This window comes from Barbus barbus, assembly GCF_936440315.1.
Source record: "Barbus barbus genome assembly, chromosome: 23".
Taxonomy (NCBI): domain Eukaryota; kingdom Metazoa; phylum Chordata; class Actinopteri; order Cypriniformes; family Cyprinidae; genus Barbus; species Barbus barbus.
The window spans coordinates 28,360,560-28,383,898 of NC_136751.1; the positions used below are offsets into that span (position 1 = coordinate 28,360,560).

A 23,339-nucleotide genomic window follows, 5' to 3' on the forward strand; every position below is an offset into this window, starting at 1 on the left:
TAATCACGCTAAGCCATATTGCGATTTCATTTTTATTTTGCTTAATTGTTCAGCCCTAAATAACGCACCTCTCCTATTCGCATGACTTGAGGAATCATTCATATCCATAGCACAAACGCTGTGGGATAAATTATGTGCAGAGGGCAGCGGTTGAGCGACTGTATCTAAATCAGAGATGCCCTGATACTGCCGACAGGAAGACATGGGAGGGAGCTGAGGGATTGTGGGAAATAGATGAGGAATCCTGAGTGATATCAAAGAGTTGAAAAAGAGTTGTTGTTTCAGAAACTGATGGATGGATAGGGTGACCACCTGCTAATAAGCCCAAGGGGGGACAAGGGGTATGTTTCAGAGGGACAATGTGGGACACTGCCTGGCGCGGCGGTGCCCCCACCCCACGGGCAGACTCACTGATAGTGGTTTACCCATTTCTAGCACTACATGGTATATTAATAATGCCCTATTCCCCTAAACATGTGTAATTGCTGATGTATGCTCATGAATAGGCCAACCAATGTGTATTTATTTCTAAATAAAGATTCATAATATTTTGAACATTCAATGAATTGACAGATGCACTTCCACTTACGATTTACTTTAGCTATTTAATTTTATTTATTTTTCATTACAATTTATTCACTTGAAATAAATTATGATATAAAATTATAGGATTAACAGGAATTGTAGTTGCTCAACACCACAGGAACAGTAAAAAAAAAAGAAAAAAAAAAGTGTTAACTCACAACTCCAGAGGTTCACGGAACGAGAAGGAGAGGAAGGATGGTGCATGTTAGTAAAGGCAGGCGCAGGAAAAAAAACTGTTCAGTGTTCTGGGGACACCCTTAGGACTCAAACCTTTTCACCAGCATCTGAATCAAATAAGGAAGAAAGATAAGAGACAGAATTAAAGCAACATTCATTTTTATGATAAGCTTCCAAATGGTTTTCCAGTATAGACAGAGGAGAGCAATGCAAACCCATCACCATCACAAGGTGACAACAATACAAAAAGGTGCCAAGATACAATCCTATGCAAAACAATGACATATTTTGACCTAAAAGGCTACTGTTTCCTAAAAGTGACACATTTGCACCCCTGTAGACAGTCCACCAATGTTCAAAATCAATCAAACTTCATCTTAGACAAATGGGGTCTTACATAACTAGGTTTCTTACCTTCAGGTTTCTTCTTGAACTTGTATTTCTTGTTGGATCGTACATCGAGGAGAACCTTCTCTTTCACTTGTAGAAGTCCTTGCAACTGAATGTGAAGTTGCTCTTCACCTGGATTTCTGACTTAAAGAGGTTTACCGAACATCTGTTTGTTTTGCAAAGGTCACAAAAAGCCCTCTTGGTATCCCCCTCAACACCTTTCAGCCACAAATATTCATTTTCCCAGTCTTTCTTGTACCCACACCTCCTCTTTTTAATTGATGATGGCGGTGCCTCAGACTCAGTCTCTTTCTCCATTTTTCGAATTGGAAAGCGCGCATCTAAAAGTTCCTTCCCAGCGTGTCTGGTATGCACGTGCGTGCGCTGTCATGACAACAACCTAGTCAGCAGTTCAACTGAGGGGTGGGTGTGGCAACAGTAGCGTGCTGAACTGTCAAGTAATGTTCGTTTGGCTGCCTGGGGCTCGAGGATACAGAGCAATCAACTTTTTTTTTTGGGCAAGCATTGATTATGCGTGACACGGTCTCAATTTGCGGGACGCATGAATTGGGCTTCAAACGCTGTGCGCGCACGCGCTACGCGGGACGGGTGGTCACCCTATGGATGGAGCAGATGAAAAAAGATGGAAAAAGCAAAGCAGACGAGGAGAAATAGTTGCTTTGAGGGAGCCGCTTTGTGTATGAGACACATAATGAGTTCCATCAAGACTCTTCTGGCTGGATCTGTTTCTCTTGCGCTTTCTGAGTCTTTGTTTCATTGTGAACCCGCGAGGCAGTATGACGACTCTACTGTTTTTCTAGAAAACACTATGAGCCTGCTTAATGTTATTTATATTTGAGAGCGGTGAAGAGCCATGGAATAATATCTGTCCTTAATCAAGGCGAGGAAAACCTTATGAAAAAGGCATTTGATATGACCATTATTATCAATTAATAATTAATATGAATTATTAATAATAAATGTTTAAGACAGTTCCTAATACAAAGTAAATAATCATGCAAAATATTGAAATTAGGTATGTTTTACTGTTTAATTTACTGGATTATTTAAAACATATAATTATTTAATTATTATTTAATTTAGAAGCCATTTTTGCTTTGAATTCCCAGTAAAAATAGCTAAATGGTGACATAGACTGATGTAAAATTGGGTTGTTGTAGGCTCTTATGTTGGGTTCTCACAGGGTTTTCTGAATCCGATCTGACCTGAGCGTTAACTCTATCATCCAAATGCACAGAAATCATGCTCTCCATCATTCTTTAATGAATGAGCTTTTCTTACAACCATCGTCACACACACAAGCCCACGACTCTCAAAGGCTTAAATGAAATTGAGTCGGCCTGCCTCCTGAATCTCAAGGCTAATTTGATCAGAGAGGTATTTCATGAAAAGCCTTTTCATTCTTTCAACAGCATTCTCTAACACCGAAACGCATCTGCTCGCTGACTTCAGACCAGCTCGAGCCTCGATCTGCGTCACACGTGGACAATAAATGATGCGTAGTGTGAATGCTTCAGGTTGGTCTAGGCAGACATGAAATTAAAGTGATCGTTTTAGGAAAATTCTGTCATTTACTTCCCCTCATGTCACCTGTATGACATTCTTTCATCTACAGAAAGACAATAAAAGAAAGGAAGATATTTTGAATAATGTTTCAGTGAATTTTTTTTTTTTTAAGTCCTTAAAATGAAAGTTATGGGATCTATTGTTGATTGGCCACCATTGACCTGTATAGCATACAAGTTGTAGATATTATTTTTATAGTGCTTTAATGATGTTTATTTTAGTCGTCATGAGGGTTCAAATCCCTAAATGTTGTTATGAGAAGTAGTAATAGTGATTCTTGCCTTAGCTAGCACCATGAATCTGTATTATAGCACTTTCCCTGATGTCTTTAGAGCGGTAGAACAATAGGAGCGAGAGGCCCAGACATGCCTTCTGTCCTGGAGATGATCTGGAGGGATGTGTGTGTGCTTGCTCGTGAGTGTTTAGTGTGGAAAAAAGCAGATGACTGTGATCTGGGAAGAAAAACGGCGCAAATTCCTGGAGATTTCAGACCGTGCCGTGAGGATGGAGGCTTTACAACACGTGAGGCGAGCAAAACAGATTCGGATGAGAAAAGTGGGCCATTGTGTGATGTTATAGATTATGATGGGTGTTTTTCAGAAGGGGATGAAGGAATTTGAGGAGGCATGTGAGAGCAGGAGGTGCTGATAAAGGAAGGAGGAGAGCTGTCTCCCTGGAGTTCACATTCTCTCATGCTCACTTTAATACAGAGTCATGTTCTCCCACACAAACACAGCGTTCATAAGCAAATTCAACAGTACATGTTTATGAATTCTTAAAGAGAGCAAGCAAGCCAAATGCTTTACAACTGCTCCACAAAGTCACAGTTTACACTAAAAATAAAGTTTTGCATTGAGAAAATTTAGCCAATTTGAGGATTTATTGTATTCAAGTAATTTCCCCTCAAATTCTTTCTACTGTAATGCATCAGCCATTTGTAATCTCAAGTGATGTTTTTCAGATTATTTTACTGTAATGCAGTAATTTTCAATTAAATGATCCTTGCATATAAATATTTTACTATTTGAGTAATATTTCCTGAGTTTAAGGCAATGTGTGCTTTATTGTCATGAAAGTAATGTCATAATGTACACTGCCATTTAAAAGTATGGGCTCAGTAAGATATATATATATATATATATATATATATTTTAAATACTTTTATTCAGCAAGGATGCTTAAAATTTACCAAAAACTTAGTTAAGACTTTGATAATGTTTTCTATTTCAAATAAATGCTGTATCTTTGGACTTTATTTTAATCAATAGATCTAGAAAAAAAAATCTCATGTCTTCCACAAAAATATGAAGTGGCAAAAATGTTTTCAACACTGATAACTATATTGTTTCCTAAGCAGGAAATCATCATATTAGAATGATTTCTGAAGATCATGTGACACTGAAGACTGGAGTAATGATGCTGAAAATTCAGCTTTGAAATAAAGTACATTTTAAAATGTATTAAAATTGAAAACAGTTATTTTGAATTGTAATATTATTTCACAATTGCTGTATTTTTGATCAAATAAAGGCAGCCTTGGTGAGCAGAAGAGACTTCTTTCAAAAACATTCTAATCTTGTTGACCCCAAACTTGAAAGAAATCTTAATGCTCCTCAAATTAAGCTTCATTTTCTTTAAGAAAATATTTCTGTCTTTTGATTTTGGAGTGTAATATTACTCAGGACAGGTTTGTGAGATTCACCTACAGAGGACGTCACATCGGACACACACACACACACTTGGCCATCTGTGTTGTGTGATTACATCGGTCTCACATCCAAACAACCACTAATTGGAAAAGCTGGAAGTGAAACAAAAGGCCTTGACCTCTCCGACCTCTTCCTCTCCTCTCACCAATAGCTCAGACACCTCTGACAGTTTTAATTAGATCAAAAACGTTCCTCCTAATGCCCATCGATTCTCTTATCTCATCTCTGAGTCTCTCCATCCCTTTGTCTTAGTTTTTTTAACTCTCCTGCACCCTTATTCTTGTTAGTGATGTTCAAGCCTAGCATCATTATTACTGGTTCTCATGCTTCGAGTTAGTGATTTTGACCTTTTAACCTTGAGAATCATCCTGGGCCACGTTTCCCAAAAGCATCGTAAGCTTAAGTTGATCGTAGCTCCACTGGTTTCAATGGGTCTAAGATGTACTTAAGCTTACGATGCTTTTGGGAAACGCAGCCCTGGTCTGTTTGTGATCCAGACATGAATGATGAAATAATGTTTCTTACGAAGTGAACAGATGCTCCATTTTTACCTGCTAGATGAACAGGTTAAAAAAATACACTGAAGGACTTGAGCCATATTTAAAGACCAGACTTTCTCTTTAAAAAAAGTGGTTTGGATAAAACAAATGGAAAGTGAAAGTAGATCATTATGATAAATTATTATATTAGGCCAGAAATAGTTCACATTATCTTTCTTGGAAACCATGTCATCTAAGGTTTACTGACCTCTGGATTAGTTTTATCTGTTTATGACTGAACACACACACACACGTCACTCTCCCATCTGTATGTTTTTACTATGTTTATGACTGGTTATGACTGTTGTATTGCTTCTAAGGAAGCAATTAGTCATTTAGCATTTTGTACAAATTTGTATAAACAACTGCAAGCTGTTACAGTGTCTCCCAAAAGTTTTTTTTAGTAACTTAAGTCATGCTTAAAGGAATAGTTCACCCAAAAAAAGAACATTTGCTGAACATGTACTCCCCCTCAGTCCATCCGAGATATAAATAAGTGGATCCTCTGCAGTGAATGGGTGCCGTCAGAATGAGAGTCCAAATGACTAAAGTAATCCACACCACTCTAGTCCATCAATTAATACCTTGCAGCCAAAAGCTGCGTGTTTGTAATAAACAAATCCATCATTAAGACACTTCTGGACAAAATATGAGTCCATTCAGTGAAAAACTCCATCCCCTGTTGTCCGCTTACATTAAAATCCACTCACATATTTGTTTAGAACCATTTTGGACTGTTTTGGCTTGTAAACAGTGCTTGATCTGTGCATATTTCTCCCCTGATTCAGACTAGAAGACTTTTTACAGTGGCAAAAGCATTATTGGATACAGGACTTGTTTAAATGATGGATTTGTTTCTTACAAACGCTATTCTTTTAGCGTTTGACTTTCTCTAGTAACTTCTGCCTATAAGATAAATGAGATTGGCTGCAACTGTGTGTTTGTAGTTTTGTAGGAGATTCCTGGGTTTACAGCTTGACTCTATGCATTCAGATTCCTCAGGTCTGCCTCGAGTGTTTCCTCAATAAACAACCCCTGCAGAAAGTGCCATTCTGTCCACCAGACTTCTGCTCGCAGTAAACACAGTGCATCTCAATGCTTCTGTTTCCAAGTCCACTTAAAGTCAAAAGAATTACAATTAGCTACATATTTTCATGTTCTGAATGTGTTGCTGTGGTTAGGAATTTCTGGTTGGTTGCTGGTTGTTGGAATAGTTTACATGCTAAAATCTAACACTTAATGTGTTCGGGGTTTGTTGAAACGAGTAGCGGTAATAGCAATGCTTACAAGAGGAATCGTTAAGATTGCTTTCCAGATATAATGATCGAATTAGCACATAACATTCAAGTTCTAATTGCAATCATTGCTGTATTGATTTAATAATTGAAGTGCCATTCAATCCGGACTGACAGTGTTTCCGAGGACACTGCTGGGTTTTTCCCAGCTGTAGACAGACACTCAGACCTGTTGGTCCCAGAGCAAGAACCGTTATTAGACGTCCACGGCTCCTCAGGCTGAGATGCTGCTCTGTAATTAGTCATTCTGAGGTTTGCTGTAATTATTGACTTAGACTCCTATCTTACCCCATTTCCTCTTCCTCTGGATGTCGTCTCTTCCATCCCGATTCTCTTTGTTTCCTTGTTTGTATGTTCAGAATGCCATGCTACATAATATTTTTGACAAAAGTGGCAATTAGCAAAAATGAGTAAAAACCACTTGCTCAATTTAGCACAATACATAGTGAGGTCTAGTACTCTACTGTTGGTTAAAGTTAGGGCTGGGCGGTATGACCAAAATTTTATTTCACGGTATGAGAAATTTTATTTCACGGTAACAATATGTTTCACGATATAGTTTTTTATATAGGTAGTTATTCCAGAAAATTTACAAAAGGGCTTTATATAATAAATAAGCTTGAATATTTAAGAAAAGAAAAGGACTTGATCTTATTTGATTATTTTGTATTTTATTTTTAACCTTATAAATATGGTAAACAAAATATGACTTTATATGAACAACAATTCCACTGTATGTCACATTTCACAGCTTGATGTGGACAGAACTTATTATTGTAAACTTTTCTCAAGTAACATCTCACAGATATAAAATATATCTCAAGTAAATAACAGGACAAGAACACTTAAATGTGAAAATGTAAATATGTAAACACTTTAAGGAAATATCAAACTGTTTTTTCCTTCAAAAATACAAAATATAAACAATTACAATTCTTGTATAAATATTGAAAGTGATCACTTATTGTTGAAAATATGAAGCAAATGTAAAATATTTTGTCAGACAAAATATCAAATCAATTCAAATAAATAAACATTGAAAAATAAAACATAAAAGTTCTCAGAACAATTACAAATTGTGTGCAAGGAATACAAGCTGGTCTACTATCTCAGGTTTCAGTGATGATCTGTGGCATGTGACAATATTCCCACTTGTGCTAAAAAATTGCTTGTGCTACAGCTGCTAGTGAGTACGTTAGCATGACACAGTTTGCAAATCACTTTTTTCTGCTCGTTGTCAGATTTTGCAAAACCGAACCAAGTCCACACAACAGATGTTGCACCTCTTTTAATGACGAGTTCCTCCTCCTGCTCAGGATTTTCTTTTGAGCCATCCTCGTCTGTTCGTTTCTCCTTTTCCATGTTTTTACAACCTCCCAGCGTATCCTTCAGTCTTGCATTCAGCGGTTTGACCAGTCTCAGCCTCACGCGTGCTGCACGGGAGTTGGCCACGCCCACTTATTTACATTTCGCAGTATACACGGAATAAAATTTTTTTTTACGGTACACATTTCATTCCGCGGTAACGATATATACCTTCATACCGCCCAGCCCTAAAAGTGTTGATAAATTCATATGTATGACATGGCAGAAAGTATTTTTTGTTAAAAAATACAGCAAATATTGTGAAATTATATTATAATTTAAAATACATCTTTTATATTGTAATACATTAAAAATGTAATTTATTTCTGTGATCAAAGCTGTATTTTCAGCATCATTACTCCAGTCTTCAGTGTCACATGATCCTTCAGAAATCATTCTAATATACTGATTTGCTATATTGATGATATATAAAATTTTTCAGGATTCTTTAATGAATAGAAAATCCAAAAGAACAGCATTGATTTGAATAGAAATCTTTTGTAACGTTATAAATGTGTTTCATGTAATTTTTTAACAATTTAATGCATCCTTAATGGAAAAAACTATTAATTTCTTTAAAAAACCAAACCCCATCTTACTGACCTAAAACTCTTGAACGGTAGTGTACACTACATTTGACTGTGTAGCTCACAGAGAAGACATATTAGTAGACGTGACCTCAGGCCAAGTGACCTCTGACCCTTACTATGGTGTATCATATGTAGGTCAGTCGTGGCAAAGAGTTAAACATCTGGAGTTCACATGCTCCACTGTCTGAATGCAGCCGCCTCTTGTGGATCGTACTTCCTGTCTAGTAGCAACCAGCTCTCACCTCACACACGGAGTCTGTTAACCCTTTGACACCGTATGCCGCCTTCTCTTACCGCTCTGCACTTGTTGTTGTCACCTTAATGTCCTGTGCAAAGTGTAGAAAAAGACAACTAATCATCCCACTCCGTGTGCATTCTTTGCCAAAAGTGTTTATTTACATTTGAATATTTACATTTTTATGTTTAGATTTATTTATATAACTATATTAATACAAATATATAAAAGTAAATGATTAATATTTACATCTGCAATCTAATCTAAGTGTATTTAACATTACATACATTATATTTTTGTATATATTTATATACATTAATTTATTCATGTAAATATATTTATAGGTATATTTACAGTATGTAAATATATTATGATTTCCATTCTAGTCGTAGTTTAATATTTCCATCCTTTCAGACCCATCTGCTTGCAGTGCATTGTGAGATTAATGCAATGTTACACTAATTAACACTATTCACATCAAACGTGATGCAATTTTTTGTTGACCTCCAAGAAAAGTCCATGTAATAAAAATACAAAAAACATGTAGCTTTCTTGTCGAGCTGAAATTCATGGCAAATTGTTGTGTTGAGGATTATGATACAAGAATGAAAGATTAATTTGTCGACTTGATGTTTGCAACAAAGAGTGTTGTTGCAGCAGTAAGAGGATGTGTGGTAACACCTGCTCTTGTGCAAATGTGTCTCCGTCTGTCACTCACAGTGTATTCACGTGATCTGATGCGTGTTTCCATTTATAGATGCCACTGTGTAGATATCGACAGGCTATATAGCCTCTAATAAACACATTTACAGTTAGCAGGACAGCAGCACTCAGACGCTCTTACTACAGAAAAATGACAAAACGAGCAAATGTCCTGATAGTTTGGCTTGTGTCCTTGATGTTCAAGAAGAAGGTTGTTTCAGTGGAGGGGATCTGGCAGACATCAGGCCCGGCTGTGTGTTGCTGTACTGGACCTCGAGGTCAACCTTTTCGTGCTCTTATGAAACCAGTGACAGTACAATTAGCACCAGGTGCGCTTCTTCCCATGGAGCCAGATGATTTTAATTTCACAGCGCTTCTCCTGGCCAAACACTCCTGTGCTGTGTCATCCTGCTCCCTAGCTCTAAATATGAGTACGCTTTACAAGAAAATACTGTTCAATTATTTATATATATATATATATATACATATATTTGTTAGGATAGGACAATATTTGGCTGAGATACAACTATTTGAAAATCTGGAATCTGTGGATGCAAAAAATCTAAGTATTGAGAAAATTGCCTTTAAAGTTGTTCAAATTAAGTTCTTAGCCATGCATATTACTAATCAAAAATTAAGTTTTTATATATTTATGGTAGGAAATTTACAAAATATCTTCATGGAACATGATCTTTATTTAATATCCTAATGATTTTTGGCATAAAAGAAAAATGGATAATTTCGACCCATACAATGTATTTTTGGCTATTGCTACAAATATACCCCAGCGACTTAAGACTGCTTTTGTGCTCCAGGGTCACACATTTATTATGCATGTATAAATGCATACACATGCATGTATATATTTAAGAAAGAAAGAAAGGAAAAAAAAAAAAAAAATATATATATATATATATATATATATATATATATATATATATATATATATATATATATATATATATATATATATATATATATATATATAAAGAGGCTTTTAAATCCTCTAACAACTCTAATTACTTAAGTTTTCATTCGCATTTGGGATGAAAGATAATTACAAACAAAATCTATTTTTAAAGACAGAAAATAAGGCTTCGTAAATTTCTCTGACAGCTTGTGGGACTTAAAAAGACATTTCCGGTGGTTTTTCCCGAGAATTCTGGGAATTTCTAGGGAGTGAGAGTGCACTGGATTGATTTTGACACTGGGACGGCCCTAGAAATGGTCAGCTCCCTGGGCAGTGCACTTAATACTGAACTAGGGAGCTGATTGAGACACACCCTGGCTATCCACCTAATATACTGTATATTAGGGAAGTATGAGATTTTATATGCAGCCATAGTTTATTAGCAGTTTTAAGTGCACATTTGTTCATGGAATTAAGTTAGGCCTAATTAAATCCTAGCATAAGGTCTCATAAACTAATGCAACTAATGTGAACTGACGTTAATGCTAGTATTCGTTTATTATGATAATGTTAGTTAATAATGTTCATGTTCGTTCACAGTGTATTAACTAATGTTAACAGATTAATTATTAGTTCATGTAGTTAACTAATGTTAAATGAATTTCTTAAGTGTTACCAGTTTTGTTTTTCTTTGTCATTTCAGTTCTAGGTGTGATTATGACTAGGTGCCATTTGGGTAATTCAATATTTATACGTGATTATTATAGAAAGGTGAGGAACCATCATAGTGCATAACTACAATGATTTTTAAACATGTGTTACTGGACTGCACTGTTTGTAATGTAAATAAACAGCATTTTTAACATTTTTGTATTTTTTCTTGTATTGATTTTTTTCTTTTTCTTTTTTTTAATTGTACAACTTTTTTTCTTGTGGTAAAGATAGCCCTTGCTGCTGACATGGTGTTAAAAGAATAATGGCAACACCTTACAATAAGGTCTGATTTTGTTCCTTAACTAATATTAACTATGAACAATACATTTGTTACGGTTTTTTTTTATCTTTGTCCACGTTAGTTAATAAACATACAAACCACTGTTAGTTCATGTCAGCTCAGGTCCATTAAATAATATTAACAGACACAACATTTGATTTTAATGATGCAATAGTACATTTTGGAAATAACATTACTAAGTGCTTTAGAAGTATTTGTCTTTGTTAGTTCATGTTAACTAATATAGCTAACTAATCAAATGTAACTCTATTGGAAAGTGTTACCAAAATAATTTGCACATTTGTTGTTAATTGCTGTAAAATTAGAATTTCGCTGGGATTGATATCGACTATTGACATTTTGTATAGTGCAGTGTAAATGTGCAGCAGATAAAGGCGTCTTTAAAGAAGCCTTTACAGTAGCTGTGAACTAGGATGAAATGCCTTAGGTGTGTTCGCTGGCCCACAGACCCTCGGAAAGTGAAAAGCAATGAGCAAGCATGTGCGACATACCACATGAAACCTCTTCCCCCATAAACTGTGGCGCTATGTAAGCATCTCGGCCTGTTTTGATAGGACTCTGGGTCCGGGCCACAGAGGGGTCCTGTAGTTTGGTTTCCTGCGTATTTGGAAGTATTTCTGCGGGGAGGGGGAGGTGCGGAAATTCCTGTCTTGCATAAAAGCAATGTCACAGAGTCCACATACGCACACGCACTAATCCCATAAACATGAAGCGGCACCCATAGGATAGGACAGTCCCCACTACAACCTTCCTCCGTGAGTTTGAAAACACGTGCAATGAGTTTAACTGATTTGAAATTAAAATCAGAGGGTGCAGCAAAGGGATGGGATTATGGGAAAAGGAAAAGCAAAACAAAACAGTATCTTGATGGTTTTTCGTCATCTTGACTCAGACTGTACTCCTTTGTAATGCTGCGAAGGGAGATGCATTGCTCTCAAACCATCAGCTGTCTGGATGCCTCCTGCCCTCTGGCTCAAACAGCAAACCAGTCACACCAGGAAGAATGTTAAAAACACCGTAGCCACAGCCAACTCATGGTCAGATGTGTGAGGGAGGGGAATAACTCTTGCGTCTCTGAGAGTTTGAACTTCAAAAATCACATCTCTGACCCTTGTGATCTTGCGTTATGATTTAAATTCAGCACGAAAGCAAAACCGACCCTGTTTGCATTCTTTATGCATATTTCTGAGTTTATTGTGAATGTTATTCTAATCTGCACTCAAAAAATGGTGTAGGATTTACTTTGAAACAATTTTCACTCTCAATTTTGCAGATAATTGACATGAATTTTTGGAAGTGGAATGATGGAAGAATTATTTTCTTGTAAAACATACTTTAATAATCTTTGTTTTTTTTAAGATTTAAGATTTAAAAAAAAATCTATTCACAAAAATGGTCTCAAACAACTTTCCTTTTCAGGTGATGTCATTTAGGCCAGACATCCTATTGGTTGGCTATTTAGTCACGGTTTTGCAGTAACTTACTGTTTCTTCAAATAGTAAGGTTAAAGCAATAAGTGCTCCAAAATCTACTGCAAAATGTTCTGTGTTTAATCCACTGAGCTGCAGTGATGATATATATTTTTGCCGGCGAAACTTGAAAAACAAGCAAACAAACAAAAAAACAATGTGATTTTTCCATTGGATTTTGGATTATTGCAGAAAATAATCTCTGTGACCAGCTAGGGCTGGACAATAATTCAATATCAATATGTATCGTGATTAATTATTTTCAATAACGGTGATATGATTTTTTAAACACATTTCCGATATTTCGCTATACATTACTAGTGTTTCTCATACAATGATTTATTTTTGGCGTTTGACTTTGTTGAATAAACGTGAGCACGTTTCAAAATCAAAACGCGTCGCGGGTATTTTATATGAATGTATCTGAAGGGAACAGACTGTCTTCAGAAAAGTTTTGATGGCATTTTCATTTGATCTGATAAAGTCGTGTTCATGAGTGGAGCTGCTTTGATTACCAGGGAAACCGCTAGTTCTGCTGCTCTCACAGCGCCTCCTGCTGGCAGACAATCAGATCGCCTTTTCAAGAATAAACCCGTCTCAAGCAACATGCTTTTGTTGTTGCTCAATTATTTTATTTTTTTCTGCAGCAACTCAGAGCACTGTTCATACTCTTTATCCTGGCTGAAGCACATTTGTTTCAATCTATAAGAACAATCAGCCTACACTACCAGTCAAAAGCTTTTGAACAGTGAGGTTTTAAGGTTGTTGTTGTTTTTTTCAAAGAATTCTCTTCTGTTCACCAAGCCTGCATTTATTTGATCCAAAGTACAGCAAAAAACAGTAAAATTTTGAAATATTTTTACTATTTAAAATAGCTGTTTTCTGTGTGCATATATTTTAAAGTGTAATTTATTTCTGTGATCAAAGCTGAATTTTCAGCATCATTACTCCAGTCTTCAGTGTCACATGATCTTCAGAAATCATTCTAATATTCTGATTTGCTGATGATCAATATTTAAAACAGTTGAGTACATATTTTTCAGGATTCTTTGAATAGAAAGACCCAAAGATCAGCATTTATCTGAAATAAAAAGCTTTTGTTACATTTATACCCTATTCCATTCAAAACCTTGGAGTCAGTATAATTTATTTTTATTTTTTTGGAACGAAATGGTGGAAATTAATATTTTTGTTTAGCAAGGATGTTTTAAATTGATCAAAAGTGATTCATAAAGACATTTATAATGTTACAAAAGATTTGTATTTCAGATAAATGCGGTTTTTCTGAACTTTCTATTCATCAAAGAAACCTGAAAAGATTCTACTTAGCTGTTTTCAACATTATAATAAATGTTTTTTGAGCAGTATATCAGAATATTAGAATGGTTTCTCATGTGACTGGAGTAATTATGCTAAAAATTCAGCTTTGAAATCACAGGAATAAATTACATTTTAAAATATTTTAAAATAGAAAACAGTTATTTTAAATAGCAAAAATATTTCAAAATGTTACTGTTTTTGCTGTATTTTGGATCAAATAAATGCAGGCTTGGTGAGCAGAAGAGAATTCTTTAAAACAACATTAAAAATCATACGGTTCAAAAACTTTTGACCGGTAATGTATGTTAGCCAATAGTTTGAAGCTAGATATTAATATTAATAAGGTGAGTCTGAGATGTGTATTTGACAGTGATTTCACATTTTTTGTTTGTATGAAGGCTAAATGCAAATAAAAAGTGAACATTATTTGTGCGTTTTTTTTTTTTTTTTTTTATAAAGATATAAAGTTTTATAGGAGGAGGCCATTCTTGGCAGTTTTTATGAGGCTTTTTTAAAATAGAGTTAATATCGATATCGGAATTATATCCTATCGACCGAAATTAAGAAATATATCGTGATATAAATTTTGGCCATATCGTCCGATACCGTCGTATGATTCTTACACGTTTTGTTCAGCATGATCATCATCTTCACAAATGAACATGAACTCAACTTTTATGAATTTTGAAGGCTAAATATGATTGTCAGAAGTAAAAAGCTAAACGTAGGCTATAAACTTTAAGCTTTCGGTCTTTATTTAAAAATATTTTATTGAAAGTATGAGTTAGAATAGTTTGCATGAGTGCAATTAAGTGATCAATGAGGCAGAGAAAGCCACTAGTGAGTAGATGAGTTTATACATGTTTGGTGTGATGTTTAATTTCCCCCACAACCTCTGTACTCTTTTAGATACTCGTTTACCTTTTTCGTGACAAGTAAAAGGGTTTTACTGAGATATTTCATGAATTTAACCAAAAACCAAGAACTGGAAGTGCTGAAATACAAAAAATGTTATGTTTTACACTGTTTTTCTTTCTAATTGCAGAACCTACAGCCAGAAAAAGGCCACGCTGGAGAGAGATTACGCACAGGTAAGATTACGGATTTTGTTTTTCCTGATGATGATGATAGTGTTGATGGTGGTGATGATGATATCTGAGGGTTTGTGTGCATGTTAAATCTTTTCACCCAAGTCTAGAGTGTTGATAACAGCCCTGTTGCATTGATTTATATCACGCTGTAGCCGTGCAAACGTTCACTGCTCTTTTAGGAACCATCAAAACAACAGAAAATCCATCGCCCACCCTGCTTTATTGCTATAATAGGACCACTGGAAATCTGGTTTTCCAGCATATTATTAAGGAACCTCTAGTTTGATAATCATTCATCATTAATGAGCCAATGTCTTTTGCTTTTCAAAGAAGTAAGAATCTGTCAACTGATGATTGATTTTAGCTAATTGACTGTAAACCTGGTTGAGTTGAGCAGAAATCATACCAGACGTCTTGTGTCCAAGTGTTTCAAACTTCTGTCGCCTTTGAATGTTGGAAAGTACGCAAAGATCTTGTGCAAAGTTAAGCTTAGCATAGATGAAGTACGATTTCTGTTTTAAAAATGAATGAATGCACCTTTAGTTGGTAGACCGATTCAATAAACTTCTGTCTTGTAGTTTTCATTTTGCTTTATAGAAATGATTTCTGGTGTATTGCTGGAACCTGAATTATGACCAAGCATATTGTCTTGCTGGTTAAGTATGTTTAATTAGCTTCTTTGTTCCACATATTGCATGATATAGCAGAGGTTTGCAAACGTGCATCACAACATGACAAAGGTCATAGTTTTGTTCACAGGTAATCAGTCCTTGAAATTTTACAGAGTTCAGCTTGCATTACCAGGTTTAAGGTCACTTCATATTTCATAAGCACACTTTTTTGCATTTATCATGCATTTTGACATCATGCCGATGGATTTTATTGCTAAGTGAAGATAATAATTTTTTAATTTCACCAGTAATATCTTTTGCGCTTGTCAAGAAGATATGCATTCTGCTTTCTCCTGGCACTGTTTGAAGTGCATTGCACTTGAAGCTGACGCATTTCCAGACTGGTTTATAGGTTAACGCAATGTTCTAGAAAAGTAAACTGAAATAGCATCTTGAGAAAATGCGTCTGCTCTTTGTCGATCTCTGGATATCCTGCTGTTGAAGTTTGCTTTATATGGTGAAAATCAAGTTTTCAGCATTGTTCACTTGTCTTTTTGGTGTTTTTAACATGCTTAAAGAGAAACCATGTGCAAATTCATCATTCGGGTGAAAGTGGAGCAGGATTGAGTGGAGGAGGGAACTAATTTGCATATTGATGCATATCCACATATACTAAATGAGTTAAGGGTGTATAGTTATATTAAAGCCATTTTAAGGCACAAATAAATTTTTTCACAGGAAATATGATGTCGTTTTAAAGGCATAGTTCATCCAAAAATAAAAATTGTCATCATTTACTCACCCTCAAGTTGTTCCAAACCAGTTTCTTTCTTCTGTTTAACACAAAATAATTTATTTTATGTTGGTAACCAAACAGATGATGTTGACAGAATTTTGAGTTTGGGGTGAACTATACCTTTACGGAATCAAATTAGTAACTGCAGGGGACTTTTAACTGCAACCTCTGAGATATAAATGACACTGTTATATTTGCAGAATTCACAACATAAAAACCAGAGGGATGACAGAGGATTTGTCCAATGTCACGCAAATGCTACGTCAAAAGAGGTGAATGGAAGCATGCTGATCCTGAGATTATATGCCACGGATTATTAACCGTTGGATTAGGAGCTCATATTCTGTGTGGTCCTGTGTGCGTGCTTGTACAGTGGTCTCAAGTAATGATTTTGGATCTATTTTAGAGTATTTAGTGCATCACAACACCTAATGAGACAGTATTATAGTGTACAAGCTGTATCACCTGTAAAGATTTCACTATAAATCTTTGTGTTCACATGGCTATTAAATAAAAAAAAAGCTAATGAGACATGCATTTCAGTTAAGTATTTAATTCACTGCATTATCTTACACACATTATAATGCTATAAACGCAAACGCCACATGGTCTTAATGGAGTCGGTCACACACACGCACCAGATGTATGACACATGGGTGAGTATTTGGGCAAACAGTTTGGTGGATTTAGGTTATAATTCAATTGGAAGAGTTTTCTTCATTCCAAAACTGCCTTGCTTTGGTGTATCTTCTAGAAGCTGATGGGCTATTTGTATGCATTTGCGATAATGTTTATAGGGACTTGAACTTTGACCCCAAACATTCTGAAAGTTTGACCTTACTCGTGTTACTTAGCTTATTCATAACTGACTTTAATAATTGAGATGTTCTGATTTTTGTGTGGTTAATGATTTTACAGGCAGGCTTTTGTGGTGGTGTTAATATTTAACTCCTATTGTATGCTTCATAGTCTTTAATCGGTTTCTGTTTTATTGTATGGCACATTTCCATAATCCATTGGACATAATGACAAATCCTAAAAGCATTTTTTTAGGTGAATCTCAATTTGCATACTTTCCAAGTTGTATTATATGCAAAATTGGAATGTAGTACAAGTATGTAAATGCAGTAAAATGCATTGCAACAGCTAAGTTCATGGTAAAAAAAAAAAAAAATTCACCAATCGGACAGTTGCAGTAAGCAAATCATACCAAAAGAGCTTGCAGGGAATGCCCACTCCCATGAAGTACTGTAAAATATGTATTCTATATATCAATAAACTTCAACAATTAGCAACTTTAAATAGTTACTTCTGGAACCAATGCTGCTGAAAAAGTTGGCGGGCACTGATGCACTCTGTTGTTTTTGATGAGTAGAGGACAGGTGAAGGGGGCGGGGCTTAGAGCTCTGTTAAATGGTTCTGATGTTGCCATGGTGATGCTGTCAATCATTTTCTACCAAAACGAGCCGCAATCTGATGGTTCCCTTTAGCTAGTTTGGTTGGATAGGCTAATTCCTATTTCTTTGAATGGACCAGTTTTCGTTTGATTAATAAAATGACTGAAAGTGAGATTCAGGTCCATGAGGCGTTTCTCAAAGTCTTTTATCCTTTATCGCACTTGGCATGCTGGCCTACTCACGGCTCGCACATGAACTCTGCGCGCTGTGCAGCTGTCCACACAAATAAACATTGTTTTATTGCCCAGGCCTGACGAACAGAGGAACACTTGTTTTTTAAAGAAGAGGGGGCAAGGAAGGGGGCGTGGCTTTGTATCTGGAGTCAGTCTATCCTGTGAGCCGAGCTAGCGCTGGGATTGACTCGACCATCATCACAGCTGTGATGAGACATCCAGCATCACCTCTGGACGAGAGAGAGACATCTAGAGTCCTCACTGGAGACTAGAGAGACCATGAGGAAGATCCATGTGCTTCCGCGTAAAATTAACATAAAAAAGGTCGAATTACACATTAAATGCAAAAAGTAAAGTCATTTCAGAGAAAGTTGGAAGATTAAAAAAAAGTTTTTCTTTACAAATGTGCGTTGATGAACAGTTTTGTTTGGACGTTGACTTGAAAAAGGTTCAAGTCCCAGAAAATAAAGCCTGTTTTAGTAAGCCTGTTTAATTTTTTTTATTGAAATATTTTGCTTATTATACGTTTTTTACCCCCACTGTAACATTATTTTTATGACTAATTTTCGGGATAGGATTTTAATAATCAAAATAATTTGGATTAAACACTACTTTGTGTACAATGACTACTTTTTAAAAATTATATATTACAATAATATTTCTTATTTTGTTTAATATTATTATTAATAATAATAATAATAATTGATATTTATTAATTTTATTTACACTGAAATTACAATTATTTTAAATTTTGGTTAGTAATAATAATAGCAATAACAACAATTATTATTATTTACACTACTTTGAAATTACAATTAAAATAATTTTAATATTCTTATTTTGTAGTTGTAATAATTATACTAGTAACAATTATTATATCTGTCTGTCTGTCTATACACACCCTGTATAGTGCACTCTGTGTAATATTATTTTATTTAATATTTTAATAATCGATTTTTCATAAAATATTTTTAAAAATATATATTTAAACAAATTTTGCCTACTGATAGCAGCAAATTCAAATTATTTTAAATAGGCTTCATTAACTTTAGGTAAAGTTTCATTTATAATATTATATAAATGATTATGTAATTATTACTTGGTTTACTATTATTATTATTATTATTATTACTATTATTTTGTTTTGTGTGTGTGTGTGAAATGATTGTATAGCAGCCTTACTGTTTTGAAAACTTTAAGTGCTAAATTTATTCTTCAAATGCAGTATACTTCAGATCAGACCTCGTGTGACTCTCTGGACAAACAGGAAGGATAAATGGATATTGCTTGATCTCTTTCTACTGGAGCGTATCTGGATAGCGCAGTAACAGATGGAGAAACTCTCTCTCTCTTCACTATTCTCCATCTTTTGCTCTAATGAGTTGCCCGTGTGCTGCTGGTTCCTGATGCGGAGAAAAGGCAGGATGACAGGATGAAGGGTGAGAGATTGGGAGAGGAGTGAGTGCAGGGGGTTTGAGAGACTTCATTCTGCCTGACACGTCACATGAGCTCACATCGCACAGCGCAAACGTACATTAGACATGCCTAACGCATATGCACACGTCTCCAAACACCTGCACATTAGCTCCATACCTACACTGGCCTACAGCTGGCAGATGTGATCCTGTAATCCACATCATCCTGAATAGTGGTGCTTAATAACTACATACTTTAGGTTTAGGGGGTAATAATAATTTTTTACTTTACACTTAAATATTCCTAAATATATTTTTTGTTACATATTTTGTTTAAAAAATAATACATTTAGATTTTTGTTGTTAAAAAATATAATATTATTATATCTTAAACATGTATTTTTAATTTACATCAAAATATTGCAACAATATTTTCTATTATTCTTAATTTTTGTATACTGTTACTTCACAATGAAATATTGTAATATTTCTTTTTAAGATTTTTATTTACTAGAAGTAGTAACAACATTAGTAATTAGTAGTTTATTAGTAAATAGTAGTAATTATTATTATTATTATTAAATACTAATTTCATTTTTTAACCTAAGAATTAAATATTACAAACAATAATATTTCACATTGTTTTAATAATTTTTAGTAGTAGCAGTAATAATTGGTATTATAAATAATATTGTAATAATAAAATTATTATAATAATAATAATTATTATTATTAATAATATTATCTTGTAGTCTAGACAATGGCTAAAGCTGATGGATAATGGCAACTGGACAATGCTAATCAACCAATAGCCAAATAGTTATTTTTCTCCATTTCCCATTTCAGCTCTCTTTAGTGTCTTATAATTGCATAATTTCTCGGTCCCACTCGTACATCTAGGGCTCTTTCCCACAGATTTGGTTGCATGTGCACAACCTGTGCAGCCAATGTAATTAAATGGCTGCATTTGTGAGGACTTCCAGTGGGAATGTGAAATCTGGCTCATTTCTGGCTTGTCCAGCAGCAGCAGACCAGGCTTTTGAACCTTTGGCCTTCATAATATGTAGATCACAAGCTCCCCGCGAGTAGGCAGACACGTAGCTAATTGTCAGTCACACGTGGGAGGAAGGTCTTAAAGTTCTAAACTTTTACGCATAATTTATCCCACACCATTTGTAGCCACCCTAACAACCACCTAGCAACATGCTAATAATCGCAACCCACTAGCATGGTGGCATTGAGTGTCGCATTGCAAGATCCACTGTAGACTTGCTCGGGCACCAACCACAAATCACTGAGGGTTGAAAAAGCTTCTTGTGCGGTTTAGGAAGATTATTTGCTTGTGTATGTGCAAATATTGAGGGTAAATACAGGATTATATTTGTGTCTGCATGCATCAGATCTCACACAGTTGGTTTGTCTGAGTGTGTGAGAGAGAAGAGAGATTGTGCACATGGACCTGTGTGTTGACCCGTCACTGTGAGATCTCCGCCATCTCGGTGGGAAAACATTTCTCTACCTACATTTTACTCCAAAAATCTACCTATACATACAATTCACTGTAGTTTCCAGCTAAAATGAGCAGTAAAACATCAGCAACTTTTACCAGTGTTGGAATGAATTAATGCACACATTTAGTCTAGGACTACAGTAACAGCATGTTCACACAGCACACTGTCAGTCAATAAATGGGAAAAAAGTAACTCAATATTTTCTTGTAAATTAAAAAGTAATGCGTTACTTTAGTAGTTACATGAAAAAAGTAATATTATTACGTAACTCGTGTTACTTGTAATGCGTTACCCCCAACACTGTCTTTCACACAGATTATGAATTCAGGGGCAGATTATCAATTAATAAAGATTTATTTGCATGCAGTTTTTCTGCATAATATTACTGTATATGACCTCAAAATGCTTTTACCGTAGTGCATGATTTATAAACTAATGCATTTTGATGTGTGCATCACATAACCAGCTCCATATATGTGGTTTTCTGACGTGGTAAACTTGCTCATTAGCGCACCTGGTACACTTGCGATGTAGAGCCCTAGAGGTAATGCATTCCTGGATTACCGTATATGCAAAGTATACATGCAGTGCTTCCTAAACATTTGGCCAAAATACGTAATTATGCTTCCTAGCTTTCGAAGCAGCTTTTAAATCAGGAGCAAACCTATAATATAACAAAGAGGTGCAGCAAACCTGCAACTTAAAAAATAAAGAAGTCACATTTACATATCACAATTACAATTTTTAAAAGACAAATTGCATTTAGATTTTTTCTCCAAATCTTGCATCCTTACCTGATCTTATTCAGTGTTATTTTAGTATCATTGATATACTATTATAGTTTATTTATAGTTGCGTATATATTTATATAGTTTAATAAATAAATATATATACATACACACACACACACACATATATATATGTATAAATGTGTATGTATGTATATACGTGTGTATATATATATATATTGTTTTAGTAACTTTGTGTAATTTTTGTGATTTTTATTTAGTTTTTTTGTTTTTTTAAATCATCAATTTGCCATTTATAATTTATTTCACTGTAGAATTAATTAACTTTTTAGTTATTTTAGTACTTCAAGTTGATATAGTTGAGAATTGTATTGTTTTGTCATTTTTATTAGTTTTTTGTAGTTAATGTAGTTTTTATGATGTCAGTTTTAGTTATATAAGTACTTAGTTAAATACAACAAATATAGCAAAAATTAAACTCATTGATATTCTATTATAGTGTTTATTCATATTTTGAATTTGTTTTTATTTTTATATTTTTGTATTTTAATTATTAAAGTAATTTTGTTTTATTTTAATGTCTATTTAGCTGTTATTAATTCTGTCAGTCTTAGTTTTGGTTATTTTAGTACTTCGAGTTAAACTAAACAAAAATGAGCAAAAATGAAACAAAAACTACAAAGAGAGCTGCACTCTCTTTCTCTCTCTCTTCCCACCATCCCTCTTTTCCCAGCAGACAGATTGGATTGTAATTAAAGGTTTTAATATTTCTGTCTTTTCACTTTAATCTAGTTATTCTCAGCAGGATTGTGACACTCATCTGTCAGCTGTAATTATCATGCCAATAATCTTTCGTTATTACAGTTGTCAGCGACACTCATCAGGCCCGTCAGATGTGGCTTTATCTCCACGTTCTGCTAACCGTGCAGAGATCACAAACCAGCCGCAGCCGTTCGTTCAGAAATGCATCTTCGGGAGCAGTGCTGGAATGCACAGCCTTTTCCATCTTTCTCGCCAGCTGTGAGACAATCGGCCTGACGTCCGCACTGCGGCTCTCCCCCCTTCACGCGCGCTCCTCCAATCCCCCTCGCTCTCGGCTCCCCTTCCTGGGAAAGTCTCCGGGAAAGGTCTTGCATTTGCATAATCGTCTTTAGTGCCATTGTGGGCGGGCTCTCGGGGAGAGCGGCAGCCTTCACTGGTCGGCTCGGCCACCTGTCCAGAACAAATCAAGCGGCTCTTTGTGCAGCGGCCGGCACCCTCCCTGCTCGCGCTCACATCCACATGCTAATGAATAAATTGATTAAATATGACTTAGATGGACAAAAGAGAACCATTAGTCCGTTAATGAGAGCCCTGAGGATTTATTTGCTCGAGCATCACAATAAATTGTGAGATATTAATGTTTTATTTGTTTAACTGTAAGTATGTTTCATTGATTGCATTCTTCAACTTAACATTCTAAAAAATGATCCTGTATATGTGTTTCCACAACTCATTTGTGACAACTCGTTCAACATTTTATTGTTCTCTTTGAAATTTGATTGAAATCTCTTTGGCTCATCAAGCCTGCATGCAGTTGATCAAAAATGACAGTAAAAACACTGAAATATTATTACATACTATAATAGCAAAGAGCTATTTTAATATA

At 35.1% G+C, this 23,339-nt stretch overlaps 1 protein-coding gene across 2 annotated transcripts in view; it reads left to right on the top strand.

The window, feature by feature from the left end:
• LOC306843321 (F-BAR and double SH3 domains protein 2-like) overlaps positions 1-23,339 on the top strand; it is an 82,804-nt gene that overhangs the window by 7,916 nt on the left and 51,549 nt on the right. For both annotated transcript variants that reach the window (XM_079374728.1, XM_079374729.1), the window contains exon 3: positions 14,934-14,979. In XM_079374728.1, the coding sequence (XP_079230854.1) occupies positions 14,934-14,979 (46 nt within the window). The remainder of the gene's footprint in view (positions 1-14,933; positions 14,980-23,339) is intronic.